The sequence below is a fragment of the Rhinopithecus bieti genome, unplaced genomic scaffold (genome assembly GCF_001698545.2).
Source record: "Rhinopithecus bieti isolate Rb0 unplaced genomic scaffold, ASM169854v2 scaffold_5026, whole genome shotgun sequence".
Lineage (NCBI taxonomy): Eukaryota > Metazoa > Chordata > Mammalia > Primates > Cercopithecidae > Rhinopithecus > Rhinopithecus bieti.
In genome coordinates, this window is record NW_016804667.1 from 118,844 (window position 1) to 141,343 (window position 22,500).

The 22,500-nt window shown below is 33.9% G+C and overlaps 1 protein-coding gene across 1 annotated transcript in view; it reads left to right on the forward strand.

Annotated features, from left to right (window-relative positions):
- LOC108528169 (protein FAM172A-like) overlaps positions 1-22,500 on the forward strand; it is a 284,825-nt gene that overhangs the window by 71,652 nt on the left and 190,673 nt on the right. The window contains 1 exon segment of the mRNA XM_017869859.1: positions 1,554-1,673. Coding sequence (XP_017725348.1) covers positions 1,554-1,673 — 120 coding nt within the window.

A 22,500-nucleotide genomic window follows, 5' to 3' on the forward strand; every position in this document is an offset into this window, starting at 1 on the left:
TATATTAAATATTTTCATACCTACATATGAAAATGTAATTACATTTTTTAATATTGTTTTATCAAAAGATCAGTATAACTTTCTGCTACATAATTCTAATGTACTTACTAATTTTGAAGGACCTTCAAAAGTTCATGGAAAATGCTTATTATGAAAAAATCTATGCATGGATTTCATTTTTATTGCACCAAAATAAACTCTTACTAACTTGCTATAACATGCCTGAAGAGGATCTCATTCAAGGCCCTAAGAAATACAGGGCATCAGTTTGAAAAGAGCACCTGTCAGAGCAACATGAATTCTGCTAAAATTGAAGCAAGAACAAGCATCAAATTTATAGTGAAGCTTGGGTGGAAGAATGGTAAAATCATTGATGCTTTACAAAAAGTTTATGGGGACAGTCTCCCAAATAAATCAGTAGTTTACAAATGGCTAACTCATTTGAAGAAGGGACAGGACAATGTTGAAGATGAAGCTCATGGCAGCTGACCATCTGCATCAATTTAAGAGAAAAAATCTTGTTTGTGCCCTAATTGATGAGATCAGTGATTAACAACAGAAACAGTAGGTGACACATAGACATCTCAATTGATTCCACCTACACAATTCTGACTGAAAAAATTAAGGTGAAAAAACTTTGTACTCAATGTGTACCAAAACTGTTGCACCCAGATCAGCTGTAGACGAGAGCAGATATTTCAATGGACATTTTTAACAATTTGGATCAAAATAAACATCTCTTTGAGGAATTACAACAGGAGATGAAACATGGCTTTACCAGTACAATCCTGAAGACAAAGCACAATCAAAGTAATGGCTACCAAGAGATGGAAGTGGTCCAGTCAAAACAAAATCTGACTGGTCAAGAGCAAAGGTTCTGGCAGCAGTTTAGGGGGATGCCCAAGGCATTTTGCTTGTTGACTTTCTAGAGGTCCAAAGAACAATAGCATCTGTTTATTATGAAAGTGTTTTGAGAAATTTAGCCCAAGCTTTAGCGGAAAAATGCCTGGGAAAGCTTCATCAGAGAGTTCTCAACCACAAGTATATCCTGCTCATTCCTCTCATCAAACAAGGGTAATTTTGCAGGAGTTTCTCTGGGAAATCATTAGGCATCCACCTTGCAGTCCTGATTTGGCTCCTTCTGACTTTTAGTTTTCTAATCGTAAAAAATGTTTAAGGGCACCATTTTTCTTCAGTTAATAATGTAAAAAAGACTGCATTGATATCGTTAAATTACCAGGACCCTGAGTTCTTTAGGGGTGGACTAAAAGGCGTGTATCACCACTTACAAAATTTCTTGATCTTCATGAAATGTTCAGAAATAAAGTTTCTTTTTTTATTTTCTTTTAATTATATTTTTTACAAACTTTTGAAGTGCTCTCATATTCTCTAATTTGAATTTTCAGTGTGGTTCTTTTGTATTATGTTTGTTTTGAATGAGCTATAACCATTGTATTTCCTATGCTGTGTATTCAACCATTTAATTTAATTGTTGTTTGCTATGATAATAATTAGATACAGTATGTAATATATTACATTTGTTTCCCTTATAGGAAAATGGTTCTCCTGAAGAACATGCAATCTATGTTTGGGATCATTTCATAGCTCAGGCTGCTGCTGAGAATGTGTTTTTTGTTGCTCACAGCTATGGAGGACTTGCTTTTGTTGAACTGGTAAGTGCATATTTTACTCTTTTTAGTTCTAGTCTCCTTGTAGGTTTATCCCCTCTCCTTTCTTTCTGTTGGTATCAGTACTCTTTAGGTTATGTTATAAAGGGTGAAAATAACATATTTTGAGTAAATAATTTTATGAAGTTTGAAAAGAATTTATTAATTAATTTATTTTATTATTATTATTATTTTTTGAGACAGAGTCTTGCTCTGTCGCCAGGCTGGAGGGCAGTGGCACTATCTCAGCTCACTGCAACCTCCAACTCCCTGGTTCAGGCTATTCTCCTACCTCAGCCTCCCAAGTAGCTGGGATTACAGGCACGCACCACCATGCTTAGCTAATTTTTGTGTTTTTAGTGGAGACAGGGTTTCACCATGTTGGCCAGGATGGTCTTGATCTCCTGACCTTGTGATCTGCCTGCCTCAGCCTACTAATTTATTTTATGGTGGCAGAGCTTTCTAGTGCTAACCAGAAAGCTTTCTGCCTGTTCCTTGTTTACATATTACTTTTTAATTTCTACATTATAGTGCCAGTTTCCATACATTTCATGATATTTATTGTTTCCTGCTTTATGTATACACCATTCAGGCTTATGTTATCTATAAAGTGTTTAACATTTCAAGAGACCTTTTGAATACTTAATATTTTGATAGTTTTAACCTGACTTGTACTTGATACTTGATCAGAATTTTATATAATTAGTACGAAAACTACCAGAAAGCTTCCATTAATCTGCTTCTAATTAGAATGCATTGCTTGGTCATAGAAATCTTCATATTTCAAAGTAATTTGATACTTAGAGTTAAGATTGTATGTGTGTGACAGAAAAAACCTACCAAATTTCTGAATTCTCCCTGTGTTAGATGCAATATTACAATATCACAATTATGGGCCAGCATGGTTAATGTGATATAATCAATTCTAATAATGGATTAATGAAGAATTCATGCCTCCCTGTCCGTAATCTCTTGTGTTACAGGAAGTTACCAATCTTACCATAAAATTATTAATTTGATAAAAGTACAGTTGAAAATTTTAAATCCAAATTGATCTAAGTGGGCATTAAACCAGAGACACAATATTGATTGCCTAATTTTTATGTTTCTAGACTTTGGCATGTTTTTCTCTGACATGGAAATTGAATATATTTCCATGACCTTTTCAACCTTCCTATGTCTTATTGCTTACCCACTTGATTTAGTTATAAAACTGGTAGTGACATCTGAGAATATTTTAGCTGACCTAACTCTACAAGTGCTTCTGCTGTCTTAAGATCAATAAATCATTAAGTTAAATCATTTATTTCCTAAATTTATTTCAGTTTTTAGGGATTATTTTCAACTAATTTTAACTATGCTGAATTAATTTATTTATTTTGATATATATAATGGATATCTTAAGATAGCTCTTTAGCACACTAGTATGATGTACTTTTTAAAATATGAATGTTGTTTTTCAAATAATTCCTTTCAATCCCTACAGATATAGATATATAGCTATATAGATATATATATCTCTATATCTCCATAGATATAGATTATATATAGCTTATTTTTTCTTTGTAAGCTGTTAAATTACTTAAAGCATGAAATTTCTTGACTTGTAGAGTGACTTAAAATATGTCTGAAAGTCTGCAAGGCTAATCAAATTTTAGAGTTCTATAAAACATAAATTCCCATTTTTTAACTTTAAGACAATTTACGAAAACCTTTACACACCAAACTTAAAATTTACATGCCTTTTGGACAGTTTTTAAAATGAACTGAAGATGCCAGAGTTAACAGATGACCAGTGTGTCAGTCCTATTTTGCCTGTCCTGCTTGTCACACACTGGTGGATATTTCTCCACTTTTGTTCCACTTTAATATAAAGCACACAGATGTTTCAGAACAAGACTTGACTTCTGACCTTGAGGCTATTAGGGTCAGGGTCCTCAGGGCCTGTGAAATTATCACAAGCTGAGCTAAAGTTTTTCTCCATCACAGGAAGTAACCAGTAAGTAAGAAGTTAAAAAGGAGCTTTGTCAGAGAGACAAGATGGTCTCAGTAAGGGTCAGCTTCTGTAGTCTGCTATCTCTGCAGGAGGCACATGCATGGGAGGAAGAATATAATATAACCACTGGCACATCACATATCTGTCAGGCAACGCCAGGGCTGAGAAGTCTATTTAATGTAATATATGTTGTTTAGGTTTTAAAGTATTAATGGCAATTATCTCATCATCTTCTTTTTTTTTGTGGGGGGGGGCTACTTTTTTGTGAAATAACTTTGATTAGGGGTATGTAATGGAAGCATACAGATGGTGGCAAATGAATAATGGTGGCAAATGAATAAAGACTGGTTCCTGACCTAATACAATGAATTCCTTTAAGCAAATAACATTGTGCCCTGATGAATTTTACATTAATTTTTTGACAAATTTGATTAATATGTTTAAGTCCACTGTGTTTTGTTTGAAAGGCTTTCTAAAATATAGTATTGTTAAATAATAAACATTGAAATGTTTTAGAGCCTTTGCTTTTGCCTAAAACTGATAAAACGTTATTCAGTTTTAGGCAAAAGCAAAAGATTTAAAACTCATGGTGTTAAAATGTTGGTAAATATATTTTTTTCAGGACTTTTCAGCATAACTGTACTGTATGAATTGTTTTACTTTCATTCAAACTTTTAATGTTAACTTTACAAGCAAGTAAATTGTAAAGATTAATATATAAATCTTAAATTATGATTGGGGTTTTTGTCCCCATAGTGCATTATACATGTCTGATAGTAAATCCTTTGGATTTCAGTCATTTAAATTGTCATAAAATTTTACTTTTGATTGAAGATCACACACACACACACACATTTCTTAGGGAACAGTCTTAGTTTGTAGCATCATGTTTGAATGCATGGAAATTGTTTTTCTACCATTGTCATATCGGTTCACATTCTTCTTTATGTCATGAATTTCAGAAAAAAATTGTTTTAAATGTAAATTGTAGCAAGTATAGTTTCACCAACAAATGCAATTACTTATGCTTTAATATTTTGCTAAGTGTTGTTTTTGAAAAGTGAGAACATAATTTACTATTATATCCTATCTTAAAGTGTTGAATTTATCCTGAAGAATATCTTATAATCAGAGATTTATTTTCAAAACCAATATTCATTTTATGATAGTAAATCTTAGAACTTGATTAGATCTAACCATATTAAAAGACAGTATACATTTTACTATAATAAGAAGAAACATGACATTAAAAGTATGCTATTAACTGCTTTTACTTTCACCGTATGGTAACAACTCAAATTTCCAATTCTCTAAACTTTCTGTGTTCCTAGTAAAAATAAATTTTGATAAGACAACCCTATTGATTGTAGGATTTAGTCACTAAAGACAAAAGGAAAGCCCTGTTTCATCTCATGAATTGGTAATGAACTTTTAAAAGTAATATATCTGCCTCTGTTATCTTTTCGGTATACTTAAAGTTATGCCAGTATGTAAAGTTACAGTTATTAAACCATCATTTACAAAGCCTGAAATTCCTTAGAAATTTTACTTTACACATAATAGAAGTAGTAACCATAATTAGAATGTATTTACCAAATTCATCTGGAAAGAAATCTACAAATAATGCAACTTACTTTTGCCTTATATTAGTTGTAAAAAATTCAGGCTCATTTTTTGAAAATTAACTGTCATTTTAAAACAAGGCAGTTTTTGACCTTCTTCATCATCATTTTCTCCAGCCACTATGATGAAGTGATTTCGTCGCTTTTATTGTTGGCCATTTCAGGGTGTTTGGCTCTTATCTTTCCAGGTGATCAGTTTGGCAATATCAAGTAAACTTAAATTTTTTATTTAATTTGGAAATTAACAGGCTTTATTTATCAATGCCCAGTTATTGATCTCAGCGCACCTTACCTTCCCTGTTTGCAGTGCTCAATATATCAATTTGAATGGAAATCTCTTTGCTTAGCCAAAACAAGAGCGTTCATATATTTTTGTAAAACATGTTAAGTAATTTAAGTAAATATATTTCATTAGTTTATTGAATCATCTCAGCTGATACAAATTTTGTGTTTTTCTTATTACTTTTATTTCCTTTTCAATGTTGTTAGTAGTATATTCACAACCATCATTAAAAAATCACTTAGAAATGTGTGAAAACAGCTCCTTTTGAAAGTGTATCGCTACCCACTTTTGATTTTGGTTTCTCCATGCTTGTCAGCACTTGATTGGCACCTCACTTGCATGTGAATTAAGGAATGAAGGGAACTCTATTTTCATGCCATTGTTCCATGCTGGGCTCCCTGGCCTCCAGGCAGCCTAAGCTGCCCTTCAGCAGCTGATAGAGGACTGGTTTTTGGACATAGCTGTGTGAGGACACTCAACCTCTCTCTACTCTCAGTAGATTTTTTTAAATTGCCTGGAGCATGATTTGGATTTACACTGAAGAGAAAATGGAACTAAAATAATTAGTCTTTTACATCAGCTAACTATGACCTTAAAGAAGTGTCATTTATATTTTGTCTGTAAGGAACAAAGTAAATTGGATATTGGTAAGATATCTACATAATGTGATCAATGAGAACAGCTAAAAGTTGAGCTGCTGAGAGTCAAAAATTGAGGGAAATTAAAATAAGGGAGGTAAGCAAGAAAAACGGAATCATAATGGTATCCAGATAACTCAGGCCAAAATACTCTTACAAACCTACTTTAAAATCTAGGTAATTCAGTAAAATAACTTGCCATTTGTAATATATCTTCAAGATAATTAGTTTTGTTAAAGTTATCTTTTGTGTCCAATCTTGTTTTGCCCAAATGATCTAGAAACATCTTGAAGATAAAGAGTCTAATATTGCTCTTATCCCAAGTTTGAAAGTAATATATATTATAACAACATGAGTAGTCTTAAATATCTGCACAGTTAACCAACATATAAAGTTTAACCCTTAACTGTTTTACTAACTAAATTTATTAATTCTCCCTGCTCTCCATTTAAATATTGACGGATTTGAGAATTCTACCTAATCAGTTACTCCACATTAGACAGTGTTACTTTTTTCGTTCTGGTGTAAGACTTTTATAGACTCCTTGTTGCTGGCATGCGCAGCTCTCAGTCTGAAAAGATTGCTTCTCTATGACACACTCTTGTAGGTATAGTCTTTTCAATAAAATAAGAAAATGACTAAATTATAATACAACTAAATTAATATTATAATAATATCCTTACAATGTTATATGGCAGTCTATGAAATAAGTCTAGAAAACTTTCCATTTCATCCCCAGTCGGTTCAACTTCACCTTTCATTTAATAATTAGCTTATGTTTGCTTGTTTACATTTTTTAAACTTTTTTTTCCTGAGGTAAATTTTACATACTTTTATCAAGATACAATGGAGATTTATTGAGCTTTATTGAAATGTAATTTACATGTCATAAAATTCATCCTTTAAATAAAGTGTACAGTTCAAAGGCTTTTTGCATTTTTGCAGACTCATACAACTATCATTACTATGTAATTTTAGGACATTTTTATCACCCCAAAAGAAATTCCATAACCATTTCCCATTTCTCCCCATACTTACAATCCTGCCAGCAGTGTATGACGGTTCCACTTTCTGCACATCTTCACCAGCGCTTATTATTATCTGTCTTTTTTTTATGTTAGCTATCCTACTAGGTGTGAAGTGGCATCTCATTGTAGTTTTTTTTTTTTTTTTTTTCATTTCTCTGATGAATAATGATGTTGAACCTCTTTTTATGTGCTGTTGGCCATTTGTATTTTTTTTAGAGAAATGTCTACTCACATCCTTTGCTCATTTTAATTGGATTATCGTTTTATTTTGATTTTCATAGATCTTTATATATTGGTACAAATCCCTTATCAACAAATGATTATGAAAAGTTTCTCCCATTCTCTGGATGACTAATTCACTTTCTTGATGATTTCCTCCGAAGTACAGAAGTTTTAATTTTGATGAAGTTCAATTTATCTAGTTTTGTTTTGTCATTTAAGCTAGTTTTTGTATACTGTGCGAAGTAAGGGTCCAATTTAATTCTTTTGAATATGGATATTTAGTTATCCCAGCACCATTTATTGAAAAAGAATCTTCTTTCTTCTTTGATTTGTCTTAGCATCCTTGTCAAAATCCATAGACTATAAATGTAAGGATTTGCTTCTGGACTGTACTTTATTCTCTACATATGCCTGTCCTCATACCAGTACCACACTGACTTGATTACTGTAGCTTTGTGGTAAGGTTTGAAATCAGGGAGTAGATCCTCCAACTTTGTTCATTCTTTTTCAAGATGATTTTGGCTATTCTAGGTCTTGCGTTTCCATATGAATTTTAGGACTGATTTGTTAATTTCTGCAAAAGTAAAAAAGGAGCAGAGATTTGTATTGGGATTGACTAAATAGGTTAATTTGAGGAGTGTTGCCATCTTGACAATCGTAAGTCTTCTAATCCATGACAGTGGGCTTTCTTTCCATTTATTTAGGTCTTCTTTCAAAAACGCTTTGTTGTTTTCAGTGTACAAGCCTTAAGCTTCTTCTCTTGTATTTATTTCTAAGTATTTGATTCTTTTTGAAGCTATTCTAACTGAAATTTTCTTAATTTTATTTTCATATTCAGTACTACTAGAGACATGATTGATTTTTATATATTAGTCTTGTATTTTGCAACCTTGCTGAATTCACTATTTTTAGTTCTAATCTGTGTGTGTGTGTGTGTGCACATGCATGTGTGTGTATTCCTTAGGAGTTTTCATATTCAAGATCATATCATTCGTGAATACAGATAGTTTTACTTCTCCCTTTTCAATCTGAATGCATGTTTATCTAATTAATTTATATATTTTTGGTTTTTTGCCAAACTCCCCTGGCTAGAACCTCTAGTACAAGGTTGAATAGAGGTGGCTGGCGTGGACATCCTTGTCTTGTTCCTGATCTTAAGAGGAAATTGTTCAGTATTTGATCATTTAATATGATATTATTTGTGATTGTTTTCATTCCTGATAGATTATTTCCCTTAAGAACCTAGTGTGCTCCTTAATGTTTATATCCTTTTATATCCTTCAGGCACACCAAGTTTCGATTGTTTTGAAGGCTGCTGAGATGGAGAAAAAATTCACTCATCTTTAATAGGGATCTTTTTGTAGAATAAAGGACCCATATTACTCCATTGGAATTACCTTTGGAAGAGGTTTTTCTTAGTGTCCACATAGTAGATGAGCTGCATTCAGGCCCTACTGCCTTCCCTGCATGTTTGTAGCTGAAAGATTGGTCATTCTGTCTCCTGGTTCCACAAAGACTGCTAGGAAACCAAGGATTGACTGACAAAATTAGCACAATAACAAGTTAAGGAGAACTCAAAGGAAGTGACATATTAATTTGTTAAATATAAATCATTACATAAGAAATATTTCTTTTTTATTAGTATTATAAAAGATCTTAATGATAGATTTTGTATTTTACTGCAAATATGAGACTGTGATTGACTATTGTAAGCCTTTTATAAGAAGGAATGTAGAAAAACACACTTCAGTTGATAATAGGGCCGTTTTTACTGTTCTTATATCCTTAAAATGATCATTCATTGTAAGCCCTCTCCTAAATAAAATTCCCAGTCACAGTAACACCTCAGTCATCTCAAATTGGAAAGGACTTCTAGGGGACAAAAAAATTTACAATCAAAGCCATGTAACTTTTAAAAGTTAGGAACCAATCCTTATTAAATAATTTATTCAAATTAACTCAGAAGAGCCAGGTAGATTTAGACTCAAAGCATACTAGATCTTTGTTAAGGGAAGGCTTGAGGGAACAAGGGTGGAAGCCAAATTTGGGTAAAGATCTTATGACTAGAGTTCAGAATAGTTTCAGGAGGAGCTATTTCAGCTGTAGAGGTTGGCTTTAGAGGGAATAGAAGGTGAGCTGTCACTAGGGAGTTATCAGAGTATGGTAAGCTCAGGTTTGAATCAGGAAGTACAGTCTGGTTGTGGGGAACAGAAAATCAAGGCAATGGGTAATGACTGAGCAAACAGAATCTAGCAATTGGTTTTAAGAGTGCCTATTTTCCTTCACCATACCCCACCTCACTCCTTTATAGGAAATGAAGGAGAAAAAAATAAACAGGATCCAGTACCAGGGGGAGGATTAACAAAGTAAGATTTAAGGCTTCACTCATTGCCTGGGAATTCCAAAATGGAATCTTTTTCAGAGAAAGAAATAGGCTATAATCATAGGCATAAAAATCAGAAGGATTGTGAACAAATCAAGACAGAAGTCTGATTATGTGGCTTAGATTAGAATGGAATAGAGTAGAATACTGCATTCTGAGGACATTTAAAATACCATGGACTGATCTTTGGTACCCTGGTTATCCGGTTTCTGTGGCAATAAAGGAGATGGAGAGGAAGGGCTATCATTTTTCCTTGTCTTATGGCCAAATGTTCACACTATGGGTCTAATACCTTCTTTGGTCTCAGAGCAACAAAGTGATACTCTCCTAGGTCTCTGTAATTTTAACTTTGAGAGTTGGAGATTTTTAACCCCTACATGTATATCAATTGTCTCTCACTTCATATTTTTTGTTACAGGTTTTTAGCACTTTTATTGAATAAATTTAGCTCACAATAAGGCCACCAGAACCACAAAACTTTGACTTTGTGGTTTGAAAGTGTTTCTTGGCTGGACATCGAGGCTCATGCCTGTAATCCCAACTCTTTGGGAGGCTGAGGCAGGAGGATTTCTTGAGGCCAGGAGTTTGAGACCACGCAGGGCAACATAGGAAGACCTCGTCTGTACAAAACTTTTTTAAAAGAAATTAGCCAGACATGGTGGTACATGCCTGTAGTCCCAGATATCTGTGGCGCTGAGGCAGGAGGATTGCATGAACCCAGGAGTTTGAAGCTGCAGTGAGCTATGATCACATCACCACACTCCAGCCTGGGCAATGGAGCAAGACTTTGTCTCCAAAAACAAGCAAACAAAAAAAGTGTTTTCTTGGAGTTAAGATTGAATATTATGCCCTCAAGGCAGGAAATGTTTCCGAAAATTGTTATTAAAGATAATTACTGATTCAGTTGAACACACCCACTCCATACAAGTACTGGGGAAACATTAGAAACATGATCTCTGGCCTCAAGAAGGTTTTAGTCTAAATAGGAAACATTTTTAAACAAAGATAGTAACACAGGGGTTATTTGTGAAGTGGGATAATAGCTAAGAGGTCATTATGTTAAGGTCCACAGTATAAAGATCCATACGGTAAATTTGTCTTAGAGGTAAGTACTAGGAAAAATTCTTTGTATAGATGAACTGATATGTTCTTTTTGTTAGAAAATAATAACTATGTAATACATTTTTGCCTTTCCTAGAAACCCAGAGCTATGGTTAGTTTTCCATTTCAGTAATTTATTCTCAGCCTCAGTCTCCTATTCATTGTCCTAATACATAGTTATCTTTTGCTTGATGCAACCTTAGAATCCTTTTTTTAACTGGCAGAAAATTAAATGACAAATGTATTATTTTCATTGGGTTATGTCATGCTGCCTAGCCCAGCTGGGCATACAATGAGTATATACTCAAGAAATAGTTGTTGATCCTAGATTTATTTATAAATGAATTATCAGGACCAGATCTCAAATGGTGCTATGTTGTGTCAAAATGAAAAAAGTAAAGCCTGAGCCACAAGATAGAGAAAGAAGATGGACAAGAGAAAAAATTGATCATTTAAGTTGAAAAACAGGGACATTGAGTCAATCTCACTGATTGTACAGAAGGTACAGTCTGTGGCCCTGAAATTTTGAACACTTAGAAGCACTGTTAATGGAAATTGATTAGGAATTCAACTAAGAAGATACTGAAATCTCTAATCAAAGAAACTAGCAGAACCTTATTTGAACCCCAAATTTCAGTTATGTTTTCTGTGATTACATTGAATAAGTTAAGGCTCATATCCTCTAGAAATTAGTTTGCTTCTTTAAGTATTTATTATTTGGTCATTTTGGGCTCCTGTAACAAAAATATTATAGACTATGTGGCTTATACAACAAACATTTGTTTCTCACAGTTCAGGAGGCTAGGAAGCCCAAAATCAAAGTACCAGCAGATCCAGGCTCTAGTGAGGGCATGCTTCCTGTCTTACAGACAGTTGCCTTCTCACAGTCCCATCTTCTTTCCATGTAGGTCAAACTAACAGTTTTCCTGCTGGGATATTTGATGAAGTTTGTAGTTCACACCCATGCTAATCTCCCTAACAGATGTTTGTTCAGCCACATCCTTAGTGCTCTCTTCAGAACATCCTTTCTCTTTTGTTCAATATGGATAGGCTGAGAATTTCCCAAATCTATATGCTCTCTGTCCTTTTTTCTTAATAATTCCTTGCTCATTTCTCTCTTCTTGCATTTTCACTATAAGCAATCAAGAGGAACCAAGCTGCTTCTCTAACACTTTACTTAGAAACCTCCTCAGCTAAATATTCAATTTTATTGTCACAAGTTCTACCTTCTAGCAAACACTAAAACACACAATTCAGCCAAGTTATTTGCCACTTTATCTCAAGGATTGCCTTTTCTCCATTGTCCAGTAACATATTTCTCATTTTCATCTGAGACCTCATCAGAATTGACTTTTTTTTTTTTTTTTTGAGAAGGAGTCTCGCTCTGTCACCCAGGCTGCAGTGCAGTGGCCAGATCTCAGCTCACTGCAAACTCCGCCTCCCGGGTTTACGCCATTCTCCTGCCTCAGCCTCCCGAGTAGCTGGGACTACAGGCGCCCGCCACCTCGCCCGGCTAGTTTTTTGTATTTTTTTAGTAGAGACGGGGTTTCACCGTGTTAGCCAGGCCAGGATGGTCTCGATCTCCTGACCTCGTGATCCGCCCGCCTCGGGGCTCCCAAAGTGCTCAGGATTACAGGCTTGAGCCACCGCAATTGACTTTAAAGTGCATATTTCTACTGGTGGTATAACAGAAATGCCATAGACGGGTGGTTTAAACAACATTTATTTCTCTTAGCTCTGGAGACTGAGAAGTACTAGATAAGGGTGTTAACATGGTTGGGATTCATTGAGGGCCTTCTTCTTGGTTTGCCTATAGCCATGTTCTGATTGTATCCTCAAATGGCAGAAAGAGGGAGAGAAAGCTCTGGTTTCTTCCTCTTCTTATAAGGACACTAACCCCATCTTGGGGGCTCCATCCTCATGGTGTCTTCTAAATCTAGTTACCTCTCAAGATTAGTGTATTCAGATTTCTTCTTAGTTTTTCCATACCTTATATGATTTTTTTCTCATGAAGAAGCTTGTTAAAGAGCATTGGAATACAAATAAAAATTGCTGTTCAATATTTTAGTGACAATTTTATAATTGAGTCAGATGATTTAAATGAATATGTAGTCACAAATAGGCATATTAAACTTCTAATATTTGTGCCTAAATAGGCATATTAAACTTCTAATATGCCTATTTGTTCCTAAATTTCCAGAAATCTCAGTATCTAACTTCTGACATCTTTCTCCAAATTTCCATACTGCATTCACCAGACAACTGCATTAGAAGAGAAACTTTGTTTTTCTTTGTTTTTTTGTCCAAGGTTTGTTTTCTTTGTCCAAGGTTGCACAAAGGACAGAATTAGGATGAAAGTCTAAGTCAGCATAGTCTCAGAACCAATCAGTTTCCCCATGACACACACTTCATTCTAATTGGGTTAAAAAACAAAAACTTTGTTTTGAGTGTGTTTTTCTTCTAAAACACACTCAACTTTCTCCTATGGTAGCAATTCCCAGTCTTGACTCCTTTCCAGTTGGGATTTAAGTGTAAATGTTGATTTTCTAAAGGTTTCTAATAGCCTGTCTGCTGATAACAAAGAAACCTTGACTTTCTCCATCAAATGATGCCCTGTGAAAATAAAATAATATGAGATCAGTGGCCTATATATTACCATTGTATTACTGGTCAGTTTATCTCAGAAAAAAATTCCTGTTCCAATATCATTGATAGTGTAATGAAAGTTTCTACCACTGTTCTAGGCTCAGCCTCAAAATTTCAGGTTTGCTTCCTATTACACATTGTAGGGCATCTATCCAAATATTAAACATATTTATATTATGTCTACATATTAAATACATAGTAATATGTTAGATATCTTTAGTATATTGTAAACTTTAACGTCTGGTAGCATGTGTGTTTACTCTAAGATCTCACAGTAGATTCTCAGAACAGATACCTTCATATCCAATTACTGTGTTAAGAGTTCTGCCTCACTCTCAGAGTTCTGTCATTGCTATAATTATAGAATACATGTAATCTGTCAGCCAGCCATGATGGCCTAAGACATGACTGGGTCAAGAACAGTTCTAAAAAATTCATAATAGTGTCTTTAAGGATAAACTTTTAAAATAGAACTAGCATTTATGAGTATCTTGCAAATTAGAAGGCAGTGGCATCATCTTCATGCTGATCATCAGCATCTCTCATGCTTAAATGATAATGCACTGGGTGCTGTCCTGAGCAATTTGTCTAGTTTATATCATTTAATCCTCATAACAATTTTATGAGATACTGTTATCCCCATTTTACAGATGAGAAACATGAAATATGTATTTCTCCCATTAAAAGTATGACCTCACTTTGTAACAGTTGGATTTTTGTTTTCCTTCTCATCAAGAAACTGTGAAAAATAAATAAATAGTGTATTGTACTAATTGTAGTGACTTTTAACCCTCAGACAACTTCCTGGTTTTTCACATATTTCGGGATTCAATTCTACATTTCTCTGTTGAGTTATATGATTATTCACTTTTATTCTATCTTTATTGCTTATTCTTTTTGTGCCTTCCAACTAAGGCTTTCAATTTTAATTGATTTTTAATTACTCAAACTAGTGAAGGGGAAATAAGGTGTGGAAAATGTAAAATATAGACAATCTCCAAATCATTTATATTTAAATTTTGAATATGTTTTGACATGGTGCTCTGGAAATTTAGTTTAAGCAGGAAAATTGAAAACACTTGATGAGGATCTGGAAAGTAGATGAGTTTCGTTGGCCAAGCCCCTGGTTGGCTCTTTTTTGCGACTCATTCCATGCTGGAAAAAGACAGCTGTCTTCTAATACCAGCTAAATTGAATTGACCTTTCACATCTCAATGGAACAGTCTCTGCTATCAGCATTTGCTCCTTCATGTTATCCATATCTGTAAGTTACACCTGGAAGTAATTGCTTGCACCTACCAAGTACCAGGCATTGTTTTAAGTGCTTTACAAATATTAACTCATGTAGCCCTTATAACAACCCTATGATGTAACTACGTTATTATCCTCAGTTACATATGAGGAAACTAACCTCAGTTGCATATGAGGAAACTAACTTACAGAAATACTAAGTAACTTACCTAAGATCACATGACTGACTAGTGAGGGAGCCAGAATTGAAACCCAGGCTTTCTGGCTTCAAAGTCCATGCTCATAACCAACATGCTATACTGTCACTCAAAAAAAGAGCACTATATTAGGCAGGACTGTTGTACATTTGGTCATTAAACATTATTTATGCCAGGTACAGTGGCTCACACCTATAATCTGAGCTTTTTTAAATAGCTGGATATGATGATGCATGCCTGTAGTCTCAGCTACTCAGGAAGCTGAGGTGGGAGGATTGCTTGAGCCTAGGAGCTCAAGGATACAGTGAGCCGTGGTTGCACCACTGTACTGTAGCCTGGATGACAGAGCCAGACCCTGTCTCCAAAAACAAAACAAAACAAAACCATTATTTGGCAAGGCATTGTACAACCTAAGTTTAACTCTATCAGGTAGGTATGATGAGCCTTGTTTGACAGATAGAAAGATTGAGTTGAGGACACCTGTCCAAGGTTGCACAAAGGACAGAATTAGGATGGAAAGTCTAGAGTACAGTCATAGTCTCAAGAACCAACAGATTTCCCATGACACACACTTCATTCGAATCTGGGTTAAAAAAAAAAAAAAAAAAAAAAAATACACAGACATAAAATTTGTAATAAACGCTTTATGGTTACAGCCAAGATACTGACAATTTCGGTGAGGGAACTCTTCATTTAAAGAAATTTTGCCGGCCGGTCTGCGCGGTGCCTCAAGCTGTAATCCAGCACTTTGGGAGGCCGAGCGCGAGCGGACTCACAGAAGAGTCAGGAGAATCGCAGGAGCCGAGCGCTGGCTAACACGGTGAATAATATCACCCACGATACCGTTCTCTACTAAAAAAATCAAAAACTAGCCGGCCCACGCGAGGTGGCGGAGTGCCCCGCTTGTAGTCCCAGCTACTCGGGAGGCTGAGGCAGGAGAATGGCGGAACCTGGGAGGCGGACGCGAGCTAGCAGTGAGCTGAGATCCCCGGCACCTGCACTCCAGCCTGGGCGCACAGAGGCGCTCCAAAAAAAAAAAAAACAAAAACGAAAAAAAAAGAAATTTATGCCTTTTTATTTGTTGAAGCACAAATATGTCCTTTGGTCATGCGCTAACAATCATACCTGATACCCAAACTATAGATATCGAAATTGAAAAATAGTCGCTTATTAAAAGCAAGAAACACCTAGTACAAAATTGGATATCAAAAAATACAGAATTTCTCTCTACCAATGCTATCACAAATGGTCAAGCCATATCAAATATTAGTGGATGATATTCAACAAAAAAAAAAAAAACTAAAACTTGTGATTTCTTTTATTTTTTCCTATATATTGCAAGAAAAATATAATGATAAAACATATTCTTAGAGAAACGTGAAACCATAGTTTGCTGGGTGGTCTTTGTATTTTACTTACTGTAAATTGGAGTTTACATTTCACCGTGAATACAGACATCAAAATTCCTAATTTGAAATTAAAATAGGAAAAAGGGAAACATTTTGAGTCATAATTAACCTGCTACTTCATGCCTTTCTGATTATTGTAAGCCCACACATCACATCGCTACTCTTCACTTGAAAGCCTAACACGCTATTCATCGCGCACTTCTCGACTCTATCTTTTATCTCTGTGCATAATTCCACATAAAATCAAGCTCACAGCTTCTGCTTTTAACGAGCGATCTGAGTCCGAGAAATCAAATGAATGACATGTTTAGTTTACGCTGCTCTTAGGAACTCTCTTACAGAGTAAACTGAAACTTAAAATCTTACATATAGAAAGCACTAGAAATGTTAAAATAAAAGCGTGCTTGTTTATCAACTACATAGTTTTCTTTTTTAAAAATATTTTTAAATTTATTTTCAATACTTTTAGGTCAGGCGGTACATGTGCAGGTTTGGTACATGGCTAAACTGCAGATACTAGCATTTGTCGGGGTTTGGTGTACAAATTGAATTTTTGTCAGCCCAGCGATAGTGAGGCATAGTACCGATAAATCGTGCATAGTTTCATTTCCTTTCCCCTGACTAAATAAATCAGTGTTTTAAGATGTCTACGTCCTTTTAATAGCTAAGTAAACTGGCTTCAAATTGGTGAAATACAGTAGATGACTGATTTTCATATTTCATATAGTGTTTTGCAAGGCATATCCGCATACATCAATAGCTAAAAAGAAGAATCATAACTAATTTTATTTTAATATTAAGAATATTTGCTACATACCTGATTGAAAAATACATCTCAACAGCTAAATTTCTCAAGTTTAAAATTCCAGCATAGAAGACAACTTAAAGTAAATGTATCTAATACTATATTTACCACATGGTTTTGCATATATTTGCTTTGTAGTTCATCTATATGCTAGATCTGCAGCATTCATATTCCTATTACCTATTTTGAAACTTTTTTACTTATAAAGGCTTCTTTAAAACATGAAATTCCTACAAGCAATACAGTTGCTTTTTAATACAAAACCAAAAAATAAAAATATTTTAGAGAAATTTTACACTTAGTTATTTATTCTGAGTAGAGAGATATGAAATTTTTGATACAGCCTTATAAATTACCTGACTTGCCTTCAAGACCCTTTCTTTGACAGGGATAGAGAGAGAACTTTGTATACTAACTTTGTGTACTAACTAGGTCTTAAGGTTATTTTACATTCTAATCAGATTTTTAAGAGATTCATGGAAATACAACCATTAACTTTAAAACAAAAACTGTTTCTGTATCAATACATTAAATACTATAGAGAATAATCTTTGGTGATAGGGTAAGTTTTTAGTGAATGATGACTATAATTTTACATTTTGAATGATTTCTCCCATAACATTTTATTTTATTCTGTGTTCAAAACTACCTGAGATTGTATGTGAGTTTTTTTTTTTTTTAAGATTATTTCCTGTTCTCAAATACAAACATACTTAAAACTTAACCTTCTGAAATGTCAGCAAAATTCAGCTATGCCAAGAAATTTTAAAAAATCAGAATTTTATTTGCACAGTCTTAAAAGTAATGCTGAGTATTTCTCCCATGATATTTTCTTCCATTTTACTGCACTCCAGATTCCAGGAAGAGTTTTAACTAGTTATTAAAATAACCCATTTTAAGAATTTGTGGGCAGTGTGAGATATTCATCAGTATATATTTACTGTCTGAAGCTGATATAGCTGTAAGGTTTTTTATATCCAATTGATCTATTGCGCATGTTCCCTCCCTAGGTTGCAGGACGTGCTTCTATTTGCATAAGGCCCTGGGCAAGGTTTTTTCTTGCATTGATTGGCCTGTCCAAGGCAGCCTGATGGTGTTCTTGCATTGATCACTTTGTCTTTTCTTGGAAGACAGTGTTACACTGAGTTCATCTCAAACATTCTAGGGAGAAGGTAAAACTTTACTGCAGATGTCTCAATTTTATTCAGATGTTTCTTTGAGTATAGGCCCTTTTTGCAAGGATAAGTATTGCTTTTTTTCCCCTAATTTGGATGTTTCTGCAGTTTGAGTGCACTGTAGACTAGATTATATTTGAAAAAGCTACGTTAAAGAAAATTGCTAGAGTATATGCCATTTATCTTGTACTATTTTTGTTTTTAAAACAGTGTATCTTGCTTCCAGCTTGAAACCATTTTCTTTAAACATGATCTCTTAAACCTAGATGTAAACTAAAATTTACTGGTGTTTGCAATAGGTTAACACTTGTCTTTACTAACTTTATATACATTATAGATTCCTTAGTTTCAGTGGGACATGCATTGCTTTATGTGTTTAAGAAAATAAGGAGTTTGATTAGTTTCTCTATGAAACAGTGGTCCAGGATGACTTGCCTGGTGCTATTCATTATTATAAATAATGTTAATGTGAATAGTACAAATTTGTCAAGTATGGAAATGATTAAGCAGCTATATATCAATTATAGGTGAAATATATTTTGTATCATAACTTATAAAATAGTCGTGTTACCTTGTGACAGTGGAAACCAGAACTTGAGGATTTTTCAACCTAATCTGTGAGAAATTGAGCAATGAATGTTTTACAGCTTAGCACTCTTTATTGGCTGGTCCTTAAATCAACATTTATATGATCTGCCAAAAAGCATATTTGCCTACACAGCTAATTATCAAGAAAATGCCCATTACCTCCAACCTATTAGCTATGCATTTAGTGAGGAACTGGTGAGACAAATGTAGGATTCTGTCAAGATGCAGGACAAAATCCTCCTCCAGACCAGTTTTCTGTTTCATCAAAGCCTATGTGAATTCATAAGAAGGTTACTTTTGGCAAAGATTTAGAAATGTGTCGTGGCTGAATTTGATTATTGTGTGGTTATAATTAAATTCTGCTACCATAATTCATAATGGTTTTAGAAAGCATATTTAGTAGCTCCTTCTACAAATCAGGACTTTTTGTGTATACTGTTTGTTAGCAGGTCACTATTTCTGAATATTGCTAAAGTGTAGAAATTAAATTTTACAGAAAGACATGACATCAGCGATTTCACTCAGTGGTGTCACTAGTGTCACTCTATATCATAAGCCATAGAAATATCTTTCTACTTTAATAATTCTGTTTCATAAAATTTGATACTAATATGTTAGAGATCATATTTCTTTTGTTTACTTTAGAAATTCTGGAATTCATACTTTAAAAACTCTGGAGTGAATTCAATGTTTATTATACAAGAGCAATAACCTCAAGTGGTTAGATAATGTCATTTGCTGTTTTAAGGTGTCCTGTAAAAGTTTCAGCAATGTATAGCTATACAATGAAGTATATACCTGAGTTGTATGAAATTTATCTAGCCAGTGTTTATAAATAGAATGACTATTCGTGTAAATAACATATATGTGGAAATATGATCTTATATTGAAAAATTAGATTTGTGAGTAATTTAAACATAGAATGTCTAAAATTGTTAATCCTTGTATATAAATCATAAAAATATGAAAAAATATAAAATAGAGCTATAACTGTTTTCTGGAGATTTAGTATATGTTTAGTAGTTTAGGGGAAAATTATAAAATACCAATGAAAAGGCATATGAAAGTATTAAGATGGAAAACCTCTTCAAGTACTTAAGAACAGCTCTTCAAAACTAAATTCAATCTGTGTAAACACAGATACTACGTTGCAACTTTTGTTCAGTGCATCTCAACTTGGTGCAAGTGTAGCTCTCTGAATTGGAATTCTATAGTGTTTGTACATTTTTTCCAGCTAAAATGGAGTGTACATCATCTTGCATAATTTACTTGTCTCTGGTGGTTAAATTTGCATATCTGAATGACTGAATATATATCTTAAGCTTCTACTAGATATAAAATAATCTCACGAGTGGAGGAGAGCTCTTTTACCTCAGAAATCAGAAGAGTCTATATATTTCACAGCAACTCATAATCAAACAAGCTCATGCAGATGCTGGGAAGTGCTTTCACTTAGCTATGTGGAAGAACCATTGACTGTATACAACCAGCAAGTGTATGGTGCAACAGGAGATCCATTGAAAACCCTTTATAGGACTGAACGACAACCCCAAATGCAAGTGACCATGAGCAACTACAACTAGGTATAAATATGCATTTGAGCTGACCAGACTTTCTGACATATAATTTAGTCAAAATTCCTGTGTTTCTTCCCCTTAAATTTATACATAATCAGCTTCTTCTATGGACCCAAATTGGAGAAATGTAATCCAGTAGTTGGTGGAAAAAAAAGGATTGTGGCCTCTGTGTAATTATCAGGAAGGATGCTGTATGATGCCTGCTGTTTTATTACTGCTCAGGTCATACTTAACCTTGCAATCCAGACTCTTCTGTGCAGGGGAATGGTGATCTGAGTCTGAAGTATGTTCACTGTGCTTACACTCTAAACCTTTCTGGGGAAACGGGGGAGTTTTGCTGTGAGGTACTACGAAACATGAATATGGTAAAAGAGCTGGTAAAATCTTGTTCAGTGAAATCCATTGCATTTTCCCATATATAATGAAGAAGCAAGGAATTGCCAAAAAGCTTTCAAGCTAATGGATTTTCAAATATAAGAATAGTAATTTTTAAATCGTAGAAGAAAGGATGCAGTGATTTCAAACTTGTTCTCATTATTTCCCTTTAATAATGCATCATGTATTTAGATTGGTGATTTCTAGAAGTTACAATATTTCTATTGTAACATATTTGAATCTGAGAATTTCTAATAACACCATGGTAACTTTGTAGTGAAAATCATTAATCATTAATTATATATTAAAATGCATCCCCTCATAAAATATCTAAAGATGTATTTTTTTGTTTGACTACTGAAATAAAATTTGATGTCTCACCACCTAGGACATGCTTGTAAATTTTTTGCCACTCTGTATGATATTATTATATATCTCTGGTTACTTAAAACTTAAGTTTTAAGTAACTTTGATTTTAACTTGCAGTATATGTACAAATTTTCAAAATAATCAAAAAATTAAACATAAAATTACTAAAGATATACTTTGTTTTAGGCAAAAGTGTTTCTTTTCTGAGGAATAAAACAGATATATTAAAAAGTATATAATTTCTGAATAAAAAAAAATCTACTACCTGTCTCGTACTCTTCCTCAGTCCCTGCCCCAAGATAATATAAATGAACAATATATATTGGTTAATAAGCAAGCATTAACTCCCACTGGTAAATATGAGCAGCTCTTAATGATAATTGAAATCAGCAGCTAAAGAAATTATATCAGAAGACTAATATTTCCTTTATGCTGTATTTTTCCCTTACAACTTTTAATGATATTGAATTATTATTGAAAGTATAATACAGTTTTATCAGCTTGATGAAAATGTTTTGGCATAATAAGAGTTGATTAAAATGCATTATGTTCAATTATTTGGTATGTATGTATGATTGCTTAAGTATATGGAAACTCTTAGTGAATAATCCTTACAGATATGATATGCATGAAGAGATGTTTACTTATTGGAGATACTCAGATGAATATACGTATGTTAAGGAAATACCTTTCTTTGAAGTTGTTTGTCTTTTATATTCTTTTTCTGCCTTTAAGCATTTTATAAGAATCCTGTCATTTGTGTCTGTTTAGAACACACACGCAAAATAAAATTTGTATTTGAACACTTTAATGTAGGCTTTAGAAAGTTAAAGCTAAAAGCTCACATTTTAAAATTTATCTTTGTATGGTGTCTGTGTACATATATTTCCAAACTCTTTGAGATGTTCTAGAAAGGAATCAAATGTATTTGTGGGTGTGTTAATGCTGGTGATAGAGTACATGGATTACAAACCTTTTCCATTTCTTTTGACCTTATAGGAATAATAACAGCCCTGAATCACTATTTCTGTCCTGCTGTGTACGAACCTAGCTCCACTGTCTTCATAATCCTAACCCAGCATCTCTTTCATGCAACAGGCAAAGACCTGCTTACCTCTTCCATTTTCTACAAAAAGAAAAACCTGACGAGGGACGTTTATTGATACAT